Source organism: Xenopus laevis, chromosome 5L, assembly GCF_017654675.1.
Source record: "Xenopus laevis strain J_2021 chromosome 5L, Xenopus_laevis_v10.1, whole genome shotgun sequence".
In the NCBI taxonomy this organism is placed as follows: Eukaryota; Metazoa; Chordata; class Amphibia; order Anura; family Pipidae; genus Xenopus; species Xenopus laevis.
In genome coordinates, this window is record NC_054379.1 from 166196752 (window position 1) to 166210059 (window position 13308).

At 42.8% G+C, this 13308-nt stretch overlaps 1 protein-coding gene across 1 annotated transcript in view; it reads left to right on the top strand.

The window, feature by feature from the left end:
• Nucleotides 1–11493, top strand: part of garem2.L (GRB2 associated regulator of MAPK1 subtype 2 L homeolog) — a 38210-nt gene extending 26717 nt beyond the window's left edge. Inside the window, 4 exon segments of the mRNA NM_001094088.1 lie at nt 5453–5583; nt 6355–7515; nt 8547–8716; nt 10090–11493. Of these exon segments, the coding sequence (NP_001087557.1) occupies nt 5453–5583; nt 6355–7515; nt 8547–8716; nt 10090–11071 (2444 nt within the window). The 3' untranslated portion in view covers nt 11072–11493.
• Nucleotides 11494–13308: the final 1815 nt, after the last annotated feature.

A 13308-nucleotide genomic window follows, 5' to 3' on the forward strand; every position in this document is an offset into this window, starting at 1 on the left:
ATATTAAGGTTATTCTGCTCCAGGAACCTCAGTTATCTGCATGTGTGGGTGCTGCCATACTGTCTCTTAAAGGAGAAGGAATGGTTACAACTAAGTAAGCTTTATTAGAAAAGTTAATATAAATACAACAGTAAACCCTCAAAGTAATGCTGCTCTGAGTCCTCTGACAAAAGAAACAGGACATTTCTTTCCTTCTATTGTGTACTCATGGGCTTCTGTATCAGACTTCCTGTTTTCAGCTTAAACCTCCAGGGCTAGGGCTTGAGCATGCTCAGTTTGTTCCTCACTCCCCTCCCTTCTCTGCTGTAATCTGAGCCCAGAGCTATGAGTGAGCAGGGAGAGACTTAGGCAGGAAGTAATGTCACACCAAGCTAATATGGCAGCTGCTATCCTAAACAAACAGAGAGAGTGTCTAAAGCCGTTTACTCAGGTATGGTAAAGCATTATAAAGAATAAAAATGGTGTTCTAGCTTGCACTGCTGTGGCTAATCTATTGGCAATTGCCTTGGTAGCTTCTTCTTTAAAGCGACCACAGGAATAAATACAGAACTGGTGGTTCAGCATAAAGAAAGAGAAGACTGGATGTGGGACAACAAATGTAGGGGGAGCAGAGGGTTCATGAACTCATGTCTCTGCCCAACCACTGGCACTTTTATAGATACCTAGCACTTCCCATGATTCCTAGCTGTCCTTTACTCACTATGAATGACTACAAGTTATAGGGGACCAGGATAAACTCTGCACTCCCAGGGCTCAGCCTTCCCCCCTTCCCACTCACTCCCATTAGACTGTTCTGTCATATTGGCTTCTCCTATAAATGGGCCACTTGGTGACCTCTGGGAGCCGGCATAGGGCAAATCAATGATTAAACAAGAGCTGATCAATAGCCGCTGGCTGCAGGCGTTGGTTAAAGCCATTGAAATGGAATTGACTAAACTGCGACTGGAGGAGCACAAACAAGTCATTCATCTTGTCATTAACCCCTTCCCGGGGCAACTTTGGGGCAGGTATTAGTGAAGTACCTTGTCTGACTGCAGTAGGTCTCTTGTTGGCCACTTATGTGTGTATGTGAGTTATAGTTCAGCTTGGAGACTCTTTAGCTCCACTACTCCTGCAGCTGATGGAGAGAGAAGCTTATTGCAGGGCTTTAACTGGGGAGCAGCAGTTCCAGCAAGTTCTGTTCATGTCAGTGGAGTTAATGGAGACATTTCAGTTTGGAGTTTGGACCCACAGGAACCAGTGAAGGTCGTGTTGCCCTTTATGTACAGCCATGGCCAGTAACTCAGAGCAACAAGTTGCCATTTAGCTTCCATTTCTCTACTGAAGTTACAATAATGAACTGTGTTTGTGTCTGTCACATAAAGAAACGCAGGAGCCATAGAATAAAGTCATATTACCCATTAGCTGCTCGAGGTCAAGTGTCCAAACAATTAATGTGTCGTGTGAATATAATGGACTTAATGACTCACATTTATATACAGTGACGGCTCCTCTGCCTGTAAATCATCAGTAACACAAGTTCCAACATCACTTTCTTTCCTTTTCATTTAAATTGATATTGGGGTAAAAACTTTTATACATAGAGTCAGTACTGGCTTGTCTGTGTGAGTGTGTGTGTGAGTGTGTGTGTGTGTGTGTGTGTGTGTGTGTATGTGTGTGAATGTGTGAGTGTTTGAGTGTGTGTGAGTGTTTGAGTGTGTGAGTGTGAGAGTGAGTGTGTGTGTGTGTATGTGAGTGTTTGAGTGTGTGAGTGTGAGAGTGAGCGTGTGTGTATGTGAGTGTGTGAGTGTGTGTGTGTGGGTGTGTGTGTGAGTGTGTGAGTGTGTGTGAGTGTTTGAGTGTGTGAGTGTGTGAGAGTGTGTGTGTGTGTGTGAGTGAGTGTGTGAGTGTGTGTGTGTGTGAGTGTGTGAGTGTGTGTGTGAGTGTGTGTGAGTGAGTGTTTGAGTGTGTGAGTGTGAGAGTGAGCGTGTGTGTATGTGAGTGTGTGAGTGTGTGAGTGTGTGAGTGTGTGTGTGAGTGTGTGAGTGTGAGTGAGTGAGTGTTTGAGTGTGTGAGTGTGAGAGTGAGTGTGTGTGTGTGAGTGTGTGAGTGTGAGTGAGTGAGTGTTTGAGTGTGTGAGTGTGTGTGTGTGTGAGTGTGTGAGTGTGAGTGAGTGAGTGTTTGAGTGTGTGTGTGTGTATGTGAGTGTGTGAGTGTGTGTGTGTGTGAGTGTGTGTGTGTGTGAATGTGTGAGTGTTTGAGTGTGTGAGTGTGAGAGTGAGTGTGTGTGTGTGTGAGTGTGTGAGTGTGAGTGAGTGAGTGTTTGAGTGTGTGTGTGTGTATGTGAGTGTGTGAGTGTGTGTGAATGTGTGAGTGTGTGAGTGTGTGAGTGTGAGAGTGAGTGTGTGTGTATGTGAGGGTTTGAGTGTGTGTGTGAATGTGTGAGTGAGTGTGAGTGTGTTGAGGGGGATGGAATGTAACTGGGGGGGCACATTAATAACTAGTGAAACTGCTGCTGAACAGGAAGGTTTTATAATGTTCCCTAATACTGAATATTATTCACATGGACCCGGCACTGACCCAAGTGCTGAACTGGAGAATAAAGTGCGACGACTCTGCTCCCTAAACTCTTCCTCTGGGCTCTGAGCTGGGGTACAGGCCATATATACTGTATTTATATATATATATATTATGTCTTGTGTTGGGAATATACACTTCTCTCTCTCAACTGCTGAGCAATTCCATTGGCTTTCATTCCTCTGAGTATCTGTGAGTATCTGTGATAAATACCAGAGTATTGCCGCTTGGTCTACACCAGTGTCCTTGTGTCTCATATCAATATAGGGGTAAATAAGGGAATTTGGGGGGCACAGGGATTATCCCAAATGTAAGTTCAGTTACTGCTACGGAGCAACCAGTGTAATTCTATAACATACAGGAGCCCTGGGATTTCTCCTGGAGTCAATGAGAGAATCGTTATAAAGATCAGTGTTGGGTTCAGGGTTGAGGAGACAAGTGAGACCCAATTGCTGAGCTCACAGACAGGCTAATACAAGTTTTACTCAGATAAGAAATGTAGTTTATATATATATATATTGTATGTTTTGTGTTACTGTGTAGAGGCTGAATGATACAGAACATTGAATGGATGGTCCCACTCCTCAGTAACAAGAGAAGCAGCTGAATCAGTGAAAAGAATGGGCCTCTGCACAGAACCAAACTGGAGTGGGTTCATGGAGAAGTCACCGGAGACTAATTATCTCCAAACAATTAAATAATCAGGGACCTTCTTGTAAACTTTTGTGTGGGATTTCCCTGTGCTCTCAGGCGCAAAGATTCAATTCCTACAGATAATTATTATTCTGCTCCGGCTTCTCAATCAGGAGAAAGTTGCAGCGTCGCATTGTTTAATGCACAAAGCGACTCATTGGCTTATTGTTTTCTGTCTCTCCAACTGAATCTCTTTGTGTCTGAACACTTAGCCAACCATGAGCAAAATAGAGAGTTCCTGTCACTGCATCACATTACTGAAGAGTAACCTGTCTGTGACTCCATGTCTGTTTCCATATGTGGCTCCATGTATGACCCCACGTGTGTCTCGATGTGTGACTCTCTGTGTTGTCTGTTTCCATATGTGGCTCCATGTATGACCCCACGTGTCTCTCTATGTGTGACTCCATGTGTTACTCCATGTCTGTTTCCATATGTGGCTTCATGTATGACCCCACGTGTGTCTCCATGTGTGACTCCCTGTGTTACACCATGTCTGTTTCCATATGTGGCTCCATGTATGACCTCACGTGTGTCTCCAAGTGTTACTCCATGTCTGTTTCCATATGTGGCTTCATGTATGACCCCACGTGTGTCTCCATGTGTGACTCCCTGTGTTACACCATGTCTGTTTCCATATGTGGCTCCATGTATGACCCCACGTGTGTCTCCATGTGTTACTCTATGTCTGTTTCCATTTGTGGCTCCATGTATGACCCCATGGGTGTCTCCATGTGTGACTCTCTGTGTTACTCCATGTCTGTTTCCATATGTGGCTCCATGTATGACCCCACGTGTGTCTCCATGTGTTACTCTATGTCTGTTTCCATTTGTGGCTCCATGTATGACCCCATGGGTGTCTCCATGTGTGACTCTCTGTGTTACTCCATGTCTGTTTCCATATGTGGCTCCATGTATGACCCCACGTGTCTCTCCATGTGTGACTCCCTGTGTTACTCCATGTCTGTTTCCATATGTGGCTCCATGTATCACCCCACATGTGTCTCCATGTGTGACTCCATGTGTTACTATATGTCTGTTTTCATATGTGGCTCCATGTATGACCCCACGTGTGTTTCCATGTGTGACTCCCTGTGTTGCTCCATGTCTGTTTCCATATGAAGCTCCATGTATGAACTCATGTGTGTCTCCATGTGTGACTCCATGTGTGACTCCCTGTGTTACTCCATGTCTGTTTCCATATGCAGCTCCATGTATGACCCCACGTGTGTCTCCATGTGTGACTCCATGTTTTACTCTGTCTGTTTTCATATTTGGCTCCGTGTATGACCCCACGTGTGTTTCCATGTGTGACTCCCTGTGTTACTCCATGAGGTCTGTTTCCATATGTAGCTCCATGTATGACCCTACGTGTCTCCATGTGTGTCTCCATCTTTGACTCCATGTTTGACTCCCTGTGTTACTCCATGTGTTACTCTATGTGTGACTCCACTGCTTCCTGCTGCTTGGGTAACAGCTCTGCTCCTCTCACAGCTTGGAAATGGCAATACATTTTCTGAATGTCCAGTAGTAAAGTTAGGGGAAAAAAGATTTGATTTCTGTATTGTCACTTCCCAGCATCCTCAGCAATACAGTGCTGAACCCTGTAGATTCCCTTGTGTGTGTACAACTGTTTCTTATGGAATTGGGCTGCACAGAGCTTTAGTGCTGAAGGACAGCGACTTAAACAGTCCATCTCTATCAGTAGTTTCATCGCCCTCTAGTGGAGTTGAATGGGAATTGGCCAAATGCTGAAATTTCAAATTTTTTTGCTCCCTCTTGTGGAGATAAATAGGAAGCGCATGGCGAATCTTTGGTTTCAGACTCACCAGTGTTTCCTTTTAGTTCCCCAATAACCTTTCGGTGATTTATAATTACAAAAATTAAAAGAAATAAACTGTTTACAGAAAATTAAACATTTAAAAGAGTAGGAAATGCTTTCAAATAGTCTAAATCTTGTAGAATTGTAAATTGCTTCATTTCCTTGAGAAATTTGGCAACAGATCATCATGCAGTTTACATAGGATCAGAGGGAAGTAACATAAATATTTGTATTTATTACATGTGAATAAGGATGGGAAAGCACTGTCACGTCTTCCCTCATCCTGGTACAGCCAGAGGCCCCGATTTCGGTTCAGTGTTTGCAGCAGGAGTGAGTCGTTTGCAGCCGTGAATAAAAGCTCAACTCATTCTTTTATTCCAGGGAAATTCAAGCTTCTGGACCAGGACAGGGATGTACGAGAGCCAGTGCAGTATTTCAGCAGCGTAGAAGAGGTGGCCAGTGTCTTTCCTGACCGAGTCTTCGTTATGGAAGCCATCACATTCAGTGTCAAGGTGAGCCATGTGCTGCTTCTATGTGCAAGGCTTGATTATTCTTGATGTTGTTTTAGAAGATGAATGGGTTCAACTGCAGCAATTTCACAAACTATAATTGCACATATAAATAAAATATACACATCTAATGTAATGTATATAATTATATACAGTGGAAATTCCCAGTGCTAAGTGACATCACTGTAGAGACTGAAACCTGAGAGATGTTGATATAGATGTTGCAGTGTAACCCAAGTAAAGAAATACAGAAGAGTAAAGGTCAGAAGAGAAAGATATTTACTCTTACATCTTCTGCTAGGGTTCCAAGTTGCCACAAAGATCCAACTAGAACCATTGAGAGACTTAAGAGTCACCAGGTCAGAGATCCTGCTATGTGGGTCCTTCTGTGCTGCAATTATTGATATTCCATTAACTTTCAGGCTGGTCAAGACCAAACACCATGCTAAATCATGGCAACTTTTTCATTGATGGAATAAACACATGCTGGGGAGCAATATCTAATAAGTTGCTTCAACCTTTAAATAGACATGGTGTAGCACTTAGTCAACAAGTGTCAGTTAGTCCACACCATAGGGTTAAATATTGACAAGATATGCCAGTTGGTTTTCACTTATCCATTAGGATTAAATCATTTTTTAAGCCCTTAGGAAAGCACTTCTAATGCCACCAGCCATTAGGAACAACATCTACTTACTGCTCTATGTGGTCTGACATAGGGTTGGTTTGTATCCCAGTCTGATAGATCATCTTATTCTTCTCCTTTGGTTCTAGGTGGTCTCAGGGGAATTCAGTGAAGACAGTGAGGTTTATAACTTTACCCTGAACACTGGAGATGAGCTGACTCTGATGGGCCAGGCGGAAATACTTTGTGCCAAGACAGTGAAGGAAAAGTCCCGCTTCAATACCATCCTAAAGAAATTGGGCAAAACGGGCACACTTGGCAAGCAGGTGAAGGGAAAGATGCCGTGTCTGATCTGCATGAATCACCGCACCAACGAGAGCCTGAGCCTTCCTTTCCAGTGCAAGGGCAGTTTTAGCACTCGTAGTCCCCTAGAGTTACAAATGCAGGAGGGAGAGCACACTATCCGGAGTATCATTGAGAAGGTGCGACTACCTGTTAATGTTGTGGTTCCCACCCGCCCAGCCAGGAACCCTTATGACCTTCACATCATCCGGGAAGGTCATCGCTACAAGTTGGTGAGCATCATCTCCAAGACAGTTGTATTGTGTTGCCTTTTACGTAAGGAAGAAGTTAAACCATTCCACTTTTTGCTTCTTACTGACATGCCCAGATTCTCTCTCCCAGAGGGACTACTCTGTGGAGACCCTCACTTTGACAAGCTGGTAAGGGATTGTGCTAATTTTTGCCAAGAACATCGCTTCAACCCAGATGAGTACTCCAAGGCCGTCCGTGAGACAAAAACAGATTTTGCAGAGGAGTGTGCAAGTCCCCGAAAGATCAGAGTCTGCCTTCAGGGTTTCTCTGCAGGCTCCATCAACTATACCCGAGAGGAGCTCAGCCAAGGCCTTCAGCGTTTATCCTTGTGCGTCTACAGTGGAGCCCTCCCTGAGGATCACAGTGGCCAGGACTGTCGGGACAGTCAACACCCAGGCATGGCTTCCTCTTCAGACAACTCAGAAGACCGGGAGTACATGATTCCTGATTGGGTGGAGCAGGATTTTAGGACTCAAGAACAGATGGAGATCCCATATGAAGAACTTTGGATCAATCAAAACTCTGAGAATTACTCTGAGCCCAGCAGCAAACCTATTGGTTTAGAATGTGGCAACAAGGTCCAACAGGACCTAATTTCTTTTGTAACAACATCGACAGCCTTAGAGGGGAAAAACAGTTTGCCTACTCCACCAGCCTTAAATGTTGATGAAACAAGGACTGAAACACCTCCGCCAGTGCCACCGAAATCTGAGGCAGTAAGTTCCCAATAATCAAACCTACCCAAGGGAATATTTTGGGCACCAAGTATTTATCAGTAACATCTATAACTGAGTCAACTATCAAACAGCTCTGAAAGCCTTATTCACATTAACTTTGCATGTTAGTACTCATATCAACTACTAGTTTGTTTGAGCTTAGCCATCTGTACTACTACAGAGTGAGTCTTGTAACTCACCTTTATATGAGTGTTCTCTTCTGTTCTTTTTCTTAAAAAAAAAGAACAGTTAAGCAGTTGTTTGCTTACCTGAAACTGAGTGATGAGCAACACATATGTATAAACTCTACTGTTTGGCACTAGCAATATTCTCATGGCATCTAGAAGCTAACCATGGCAACTGTCAATAAAAGGCAGATCTGAAGAACAGTTGTCCCTTGAATGTTTGGTTCCTAGACCGTAGCCAATTAGTTTGGGTGATTCAAAGGACACACTCACCTATGACCCTACAAAAATGTTGGGGACATGAAGCCTTTCTGCTAATTAGAAGATTTACTGTCAGTAATTTATATCCCCATTGTGTCAATCAGCCTTTCCATTTATCACTTTCCTTAACCCGAACCCCCACTTGTTCTGCAGCCGTGATTAGGAGAATATCCTTGCAGAGTTTCTTACATTTTAAAGCAAGAATTATCCGATTATGAAGATATTATTTCTGTCTTTTTCCCAACCCCAGCAATTTAATGAAGTGGAAAAGATAATTTATTTGACCTAATTCAGTATCTCTGGCTGGTTTGGTGACAAAAATATAAATCGGTAAATTAGGCAAATATGATCAAATAGGTTAAAAATCACCCATATAAAAGAAAAAATATATTTAAAAAGCATTAGGCAAATAAATGTTAATACCTTATGTTCTGCAGATTCCTCACTGCAAAGACATCCTACATTCAATCCAATCCAATAGAAAGTTCTAGACTATGAGTTAATGGGACTGTAGTTGGAACCCAGGCTAGCAATGATCTTCTGACATGATAAACAACTGAGCAATGTATTTCTGGATCCTAACAGGTGAGGGAAGAATGCCGCCTACTGAATGCACCTCCTGTACCTCCCCGTGGAGACAGAACATTCTCCAATTCTAGCCCCCCTGTCCCACCTCGCTTACAGAAGACCAAGCTGCCATCAACTCATTCCCCCAACCCAAGTCTGTCCTATTACTCATCTGGCCTCCATGACATGTAAGTCTCAGCAATAGACAAAGTGCCACCCTGATCTTATGTAGCTGTACCCTCATCTTCTAGAAGGCTTCAAGATTGAAACTCGAGGGTCAAAGTTTGTAAGTATGACATACTGTGGACACAAGAGATCATGGTTGCCAGGTCTAATTCTCAAAACCAGCCAAAGGCAGCTACAAAACAAGCCCACAACTAGCCAAAAGGCACTTCAAAAGAAGCCCAAAAATAGCACAATATGTGAAAATACCCCTTTTTCAAGTTTTCACTGTTTTGCAAATTTTTCCATGAAGAAAAATGGGACAGATTTGACTGTTACCAAGGGTTTAACTACAGGGGGGGGGGCAGGAGATATAGGGGTCCCATAAGGCTTAATACGTATACAATTTCAATAAATATTGGTAAAACAGGTCAACAGATTTTTTCCCCAAAATTGTCTGAAATTGAGGAAAGTCACCGCAGAATGTAAGAATGCTTAAGAGTGACAGGAGACTGGGGTACAGAGCCCAAAATCTGGTAACTCGTGACTTCTACACAAGTCAGTTCCATTGCATGCTGGGTATTGTAGTCTTCTATTGAACTTGTCAGTTGGCAAATTAAGCAAAAACTACATTACCCAACATGCATTGGCTTGGCACATTAGGGCAAGATAAAAACTTTGGCTGATTTGTACTTTGGAAAAGTATCCAAAAAGTAGCCCAAATCCGTAGCTTGGCTAGTTTATATTTTCAAAACCACCCCAGGCTTTAAATTAGTAGCCCAATTAGGCTAGAAAAACACCAACCTGGCAACCCTGCAGGAGATGATGGCGAAATTTTGGTTTTTAATCCTAGTAATGAATTTGACGGAATTCTAGGAACTGTATAATATGGAAATGTATAATGTGACAAATCTCTTTATAACAATAAAATGGCAGTGTCTATTCTGCTTATACAGTTAAAACCACATCTACTGTGTAAAAACCATAAGAAAAAACTTTCTGCTTAGAAATATGTGATGTTCCTCTTCCCTTTTGGGTGATAAAGAAGTGCAGGCTCTTGAGGAGCACAAGACAAATATCATCAGCGTTGGGTTTTCTCTAGGGATTATAGAATATCATAAAGTCTTATCCGTAAATTCAATATGGACCAATGTATGCAGAGATGCACTAAAAAAGTTGTGACCCAGGTTTTAAAGGGGAACTCTGCTCAAAAACTCAAAAACTCCAGTAATCCTCTGCAACTTTCCAATAAAAAAAATTCATCACATATTTTTAATGGTTTTAATGTTATTTGTAACGTTTTTAAAGATGTGACATGGCAAGATCTACTAATTTGAAAGAGGGACACTTCTAGAATTCCCAGGCAACTCATATATTTTACTTTTTGCTCTTTACACAGATCAGGGACTCGCAGTGGAAGCTGCTCTCCTTCTCCAGACTCCTATTCCCTGTACTGCTATCCATGCACATGGGGAGACTGCAAGGCTGGGGATGTGTCCAACTGTCAGACGTCAGGAACCATGGCCTCTACTGCCCAACCCACTCAGACTTCGTGGTCAGACTCCTGGGCTTATGCAGATACTGGTCCCAGTGTGGCTAGTGGACGTTCCACTCCATTACTGAGCACAGACACTACGATAAAGACCTACTACAGCTGCCCTCGGTTAAAGCCCCCACAAACACAAAAACGCTTTGCTCCATTTGGTGCACTCAACCCATTTGCCAACCCTGCCTTTGTTTCCACTCCCTCATCTTCTGGGGAATGGCTGGATCCCCTTGACCAACAAAAATCCCCTTCATCTTCTGCATCAGAGGCCCTTGACCCATTTGATGTAAGCCACAGCCAGAGCACCTCACCTGACTCTGTCTCAGAGGTGCGCTTTGTGCCTGAACCTGTTTTTAAACCTGGAGGAACAGCCACATGTCCCGTACCTCCTCCTAGACCTACAAAAGGGTTTGAGACTGATAACATTGTTATTAGGAGCACAGCCCCTCTATCTCCTACTATCCTGAGGGGGGCAGAAGGAGGTGTTACAAGAGTATATCTTACTCAAGGGGTGATAGAAGTGCCACCAATGCCCTCTAGGAGCAACATGAAAACCTCATCTTCTCACACCCCTGGTGTTCCTAGACTCACTGGGGATGTTCTGATCTGGAACCCTCCAGCAGATCTGTCTGCTCTGTCAGTGGAAGAAGTTTCCAGATGCCTGAGGTTTATCGGTCTTTCAGAGGACGTTGTCACGTTTTTTGTGCGAGAACGTATAGACGGCAGCATCTTTGTTCAGCTGACAGAAGAAATCTTGTCTGATGACTTCAAACTGACCAAGTTGCAGGTGAAAAAGATCATGCAGTTCATTAAGGGCTGGAGACCCAAGATATGACAGAGATCCAACATAGACATATTTGACTTGATTATATTTCGCCCAAGGACATAAACAGAATATTTGAAAATTCTTAACAATGTGTATTTTATAGGATATTCCTGTTTTTAACAAAATGTAGGCCATTTCCTAGGGATACATAGCACAATTTGCACAAAATATATCATTATATAGCGAGTCCATGTATCAGATCCAATGAGGACTTTACATTAACACTCAACAAAGATTTCTGAAAATGTTTAGTTTGATATTTTCGGCCTCCTGAATATAATATATTGATGTTTTTGTTCTGAAAAATTCCTTCTACTGATTTAGTTGGAACTGCAGGACTCGATGTGTGCAACTAGACTAAAATAGCTTGTGCTCAGACTGAGATCTGACCGTGAACTATCATTTACTATTAAAAGTCAAAGAAAGCCCTACACATCTTATAGTATTTTTCTTTTCTCTTATCTCTTGTTTATGCATCTTTCTGACCAACAAAAGGCACTTGGGTATGAAATGTGATTAACCTCCGTGTTCTGTCCTCCTTACGTATTAACCTGGGTCAGTGTGTAGTTCGACATGCAGCTAAACCTCCCCACAATCCAATAAAGACACTGAGCGTGGAGTCTGTAGGTTTTACTGGATAGGCAAGTGAAATAGAGTAGAGGTGAACTGTAACAAACAACAGAACATGAAATGAATATGTTTTGATATATAAACAAGAGTACATAACTACTACACAAAGAACACTAGATGGCATGAAATGTATATGCAGAAATGCAGGGCCAGAAGTAGGCAGAGTAGGCAAGAGCTAGGGGGCGCGCGAACGTCAATTGGTGCATGTGCGCGAAAGTGGCAGTTTTCTCATGATCGCGGCTTGCAGGTGTCAGACCGGCCAGGTTGCCTAAGGCGCCTGGTCGGCATGGCCTGGCCCAGCCCTGCAGAAATGTCTCTGGGGTGTTGGCAGCTGTAGTAATAGTTTAGTGCAGTTTTAAGTCCATTTGTTTACCAGCGATGCTACCATAAAGGGAGAGTGCAAAACTGTGTGCTTCTTCCACAGCATGGATTGTAAAATGGAGTCTTAGTTCCCACAAGGCACTGTGTTAGGTCACATGTTGGGAGTTTGGTAACCCGATTAGTTCAAATGTAGTGCCATTACTGGCCTTATGGAAGTGTTGGATAGATCCCTGTAATGGTCACCACAAGTGAGCAATCAAATCTAACAGCATGATGACAGCTTGTACTGGAGACATGACACTTACAATACCCTCCCCTAAATTATTAATGAACAAGTTAAATAAAAGTGGACCCAATACTGAGCCCTGGGGGACCCCACTAAGAACCTTACTCCAAGTAGAGAATGTCCCATTAACAACCACCCTCTGTACCCGATCCTGTAGCCAGTTTCCTATCCACGTGCAAACGACTTCATTAAGCCCAACAGACCTTAGTTTAGAAAGCAGTCGTTTGTGGGGCACAGTATCAAACGCTTTGGCAAAATCCAAATAGATCACATCTACTGCCCCCCCACTGTCCAGCATCTTACTTACCTCATCATAAAAAGCAATCAAATTTGTCTGACATGACCTATCCTTCATAAAGCCATGCTGATTGCTGCTCATGCCATTTACAAGGACAAGCCTTTAAATAATTTGGCCACTACAGATGTCAAATTAACTGGCCTATAATTGCCAGGCTGAGATTGTAATCTCTTTTTAAATATTGGAATGACATCAGCTTTTCTCCAATCCATAGGTACCATATCATGTGAAAGCGAATCTGGGAAAACCAGAAATAGGGGTCGGTCTAAAGCTCAACTAAGCTCTCTTAAAACCCGTGGGTGTATTCCATCTGGCCCTGGAACCTTGTTTACATTAATTTTTATTAAAGTTTAATGAATCATATCCTGAATCAGCCACTGACTTGACTGAGCTGAGCGAATAGTGCAGCTATGAGGTTAGTCTGGGAACTCTGACTCCTCCATTGTATACACTGAAGAAAATAACTGATTTAGCACATTTGCCTTTTCTGTATCTGTTACAACCATACTGGTACGATTATTTAAAGGAACAACTACTATTAATATACTTAAAAAACTTTTTTGGGTTAGCCTTAGCCTCAGCCACAATGCGCTCCTCATTTCCTATATTTGCCTTCTGGATTGCAATTTTACAACATTAAGGGGCACATTTACTTAGCTCGAATGAAGGATTAGAGTATCAAAGGTTTTTTTTGGCTACTTCGACCTTCGA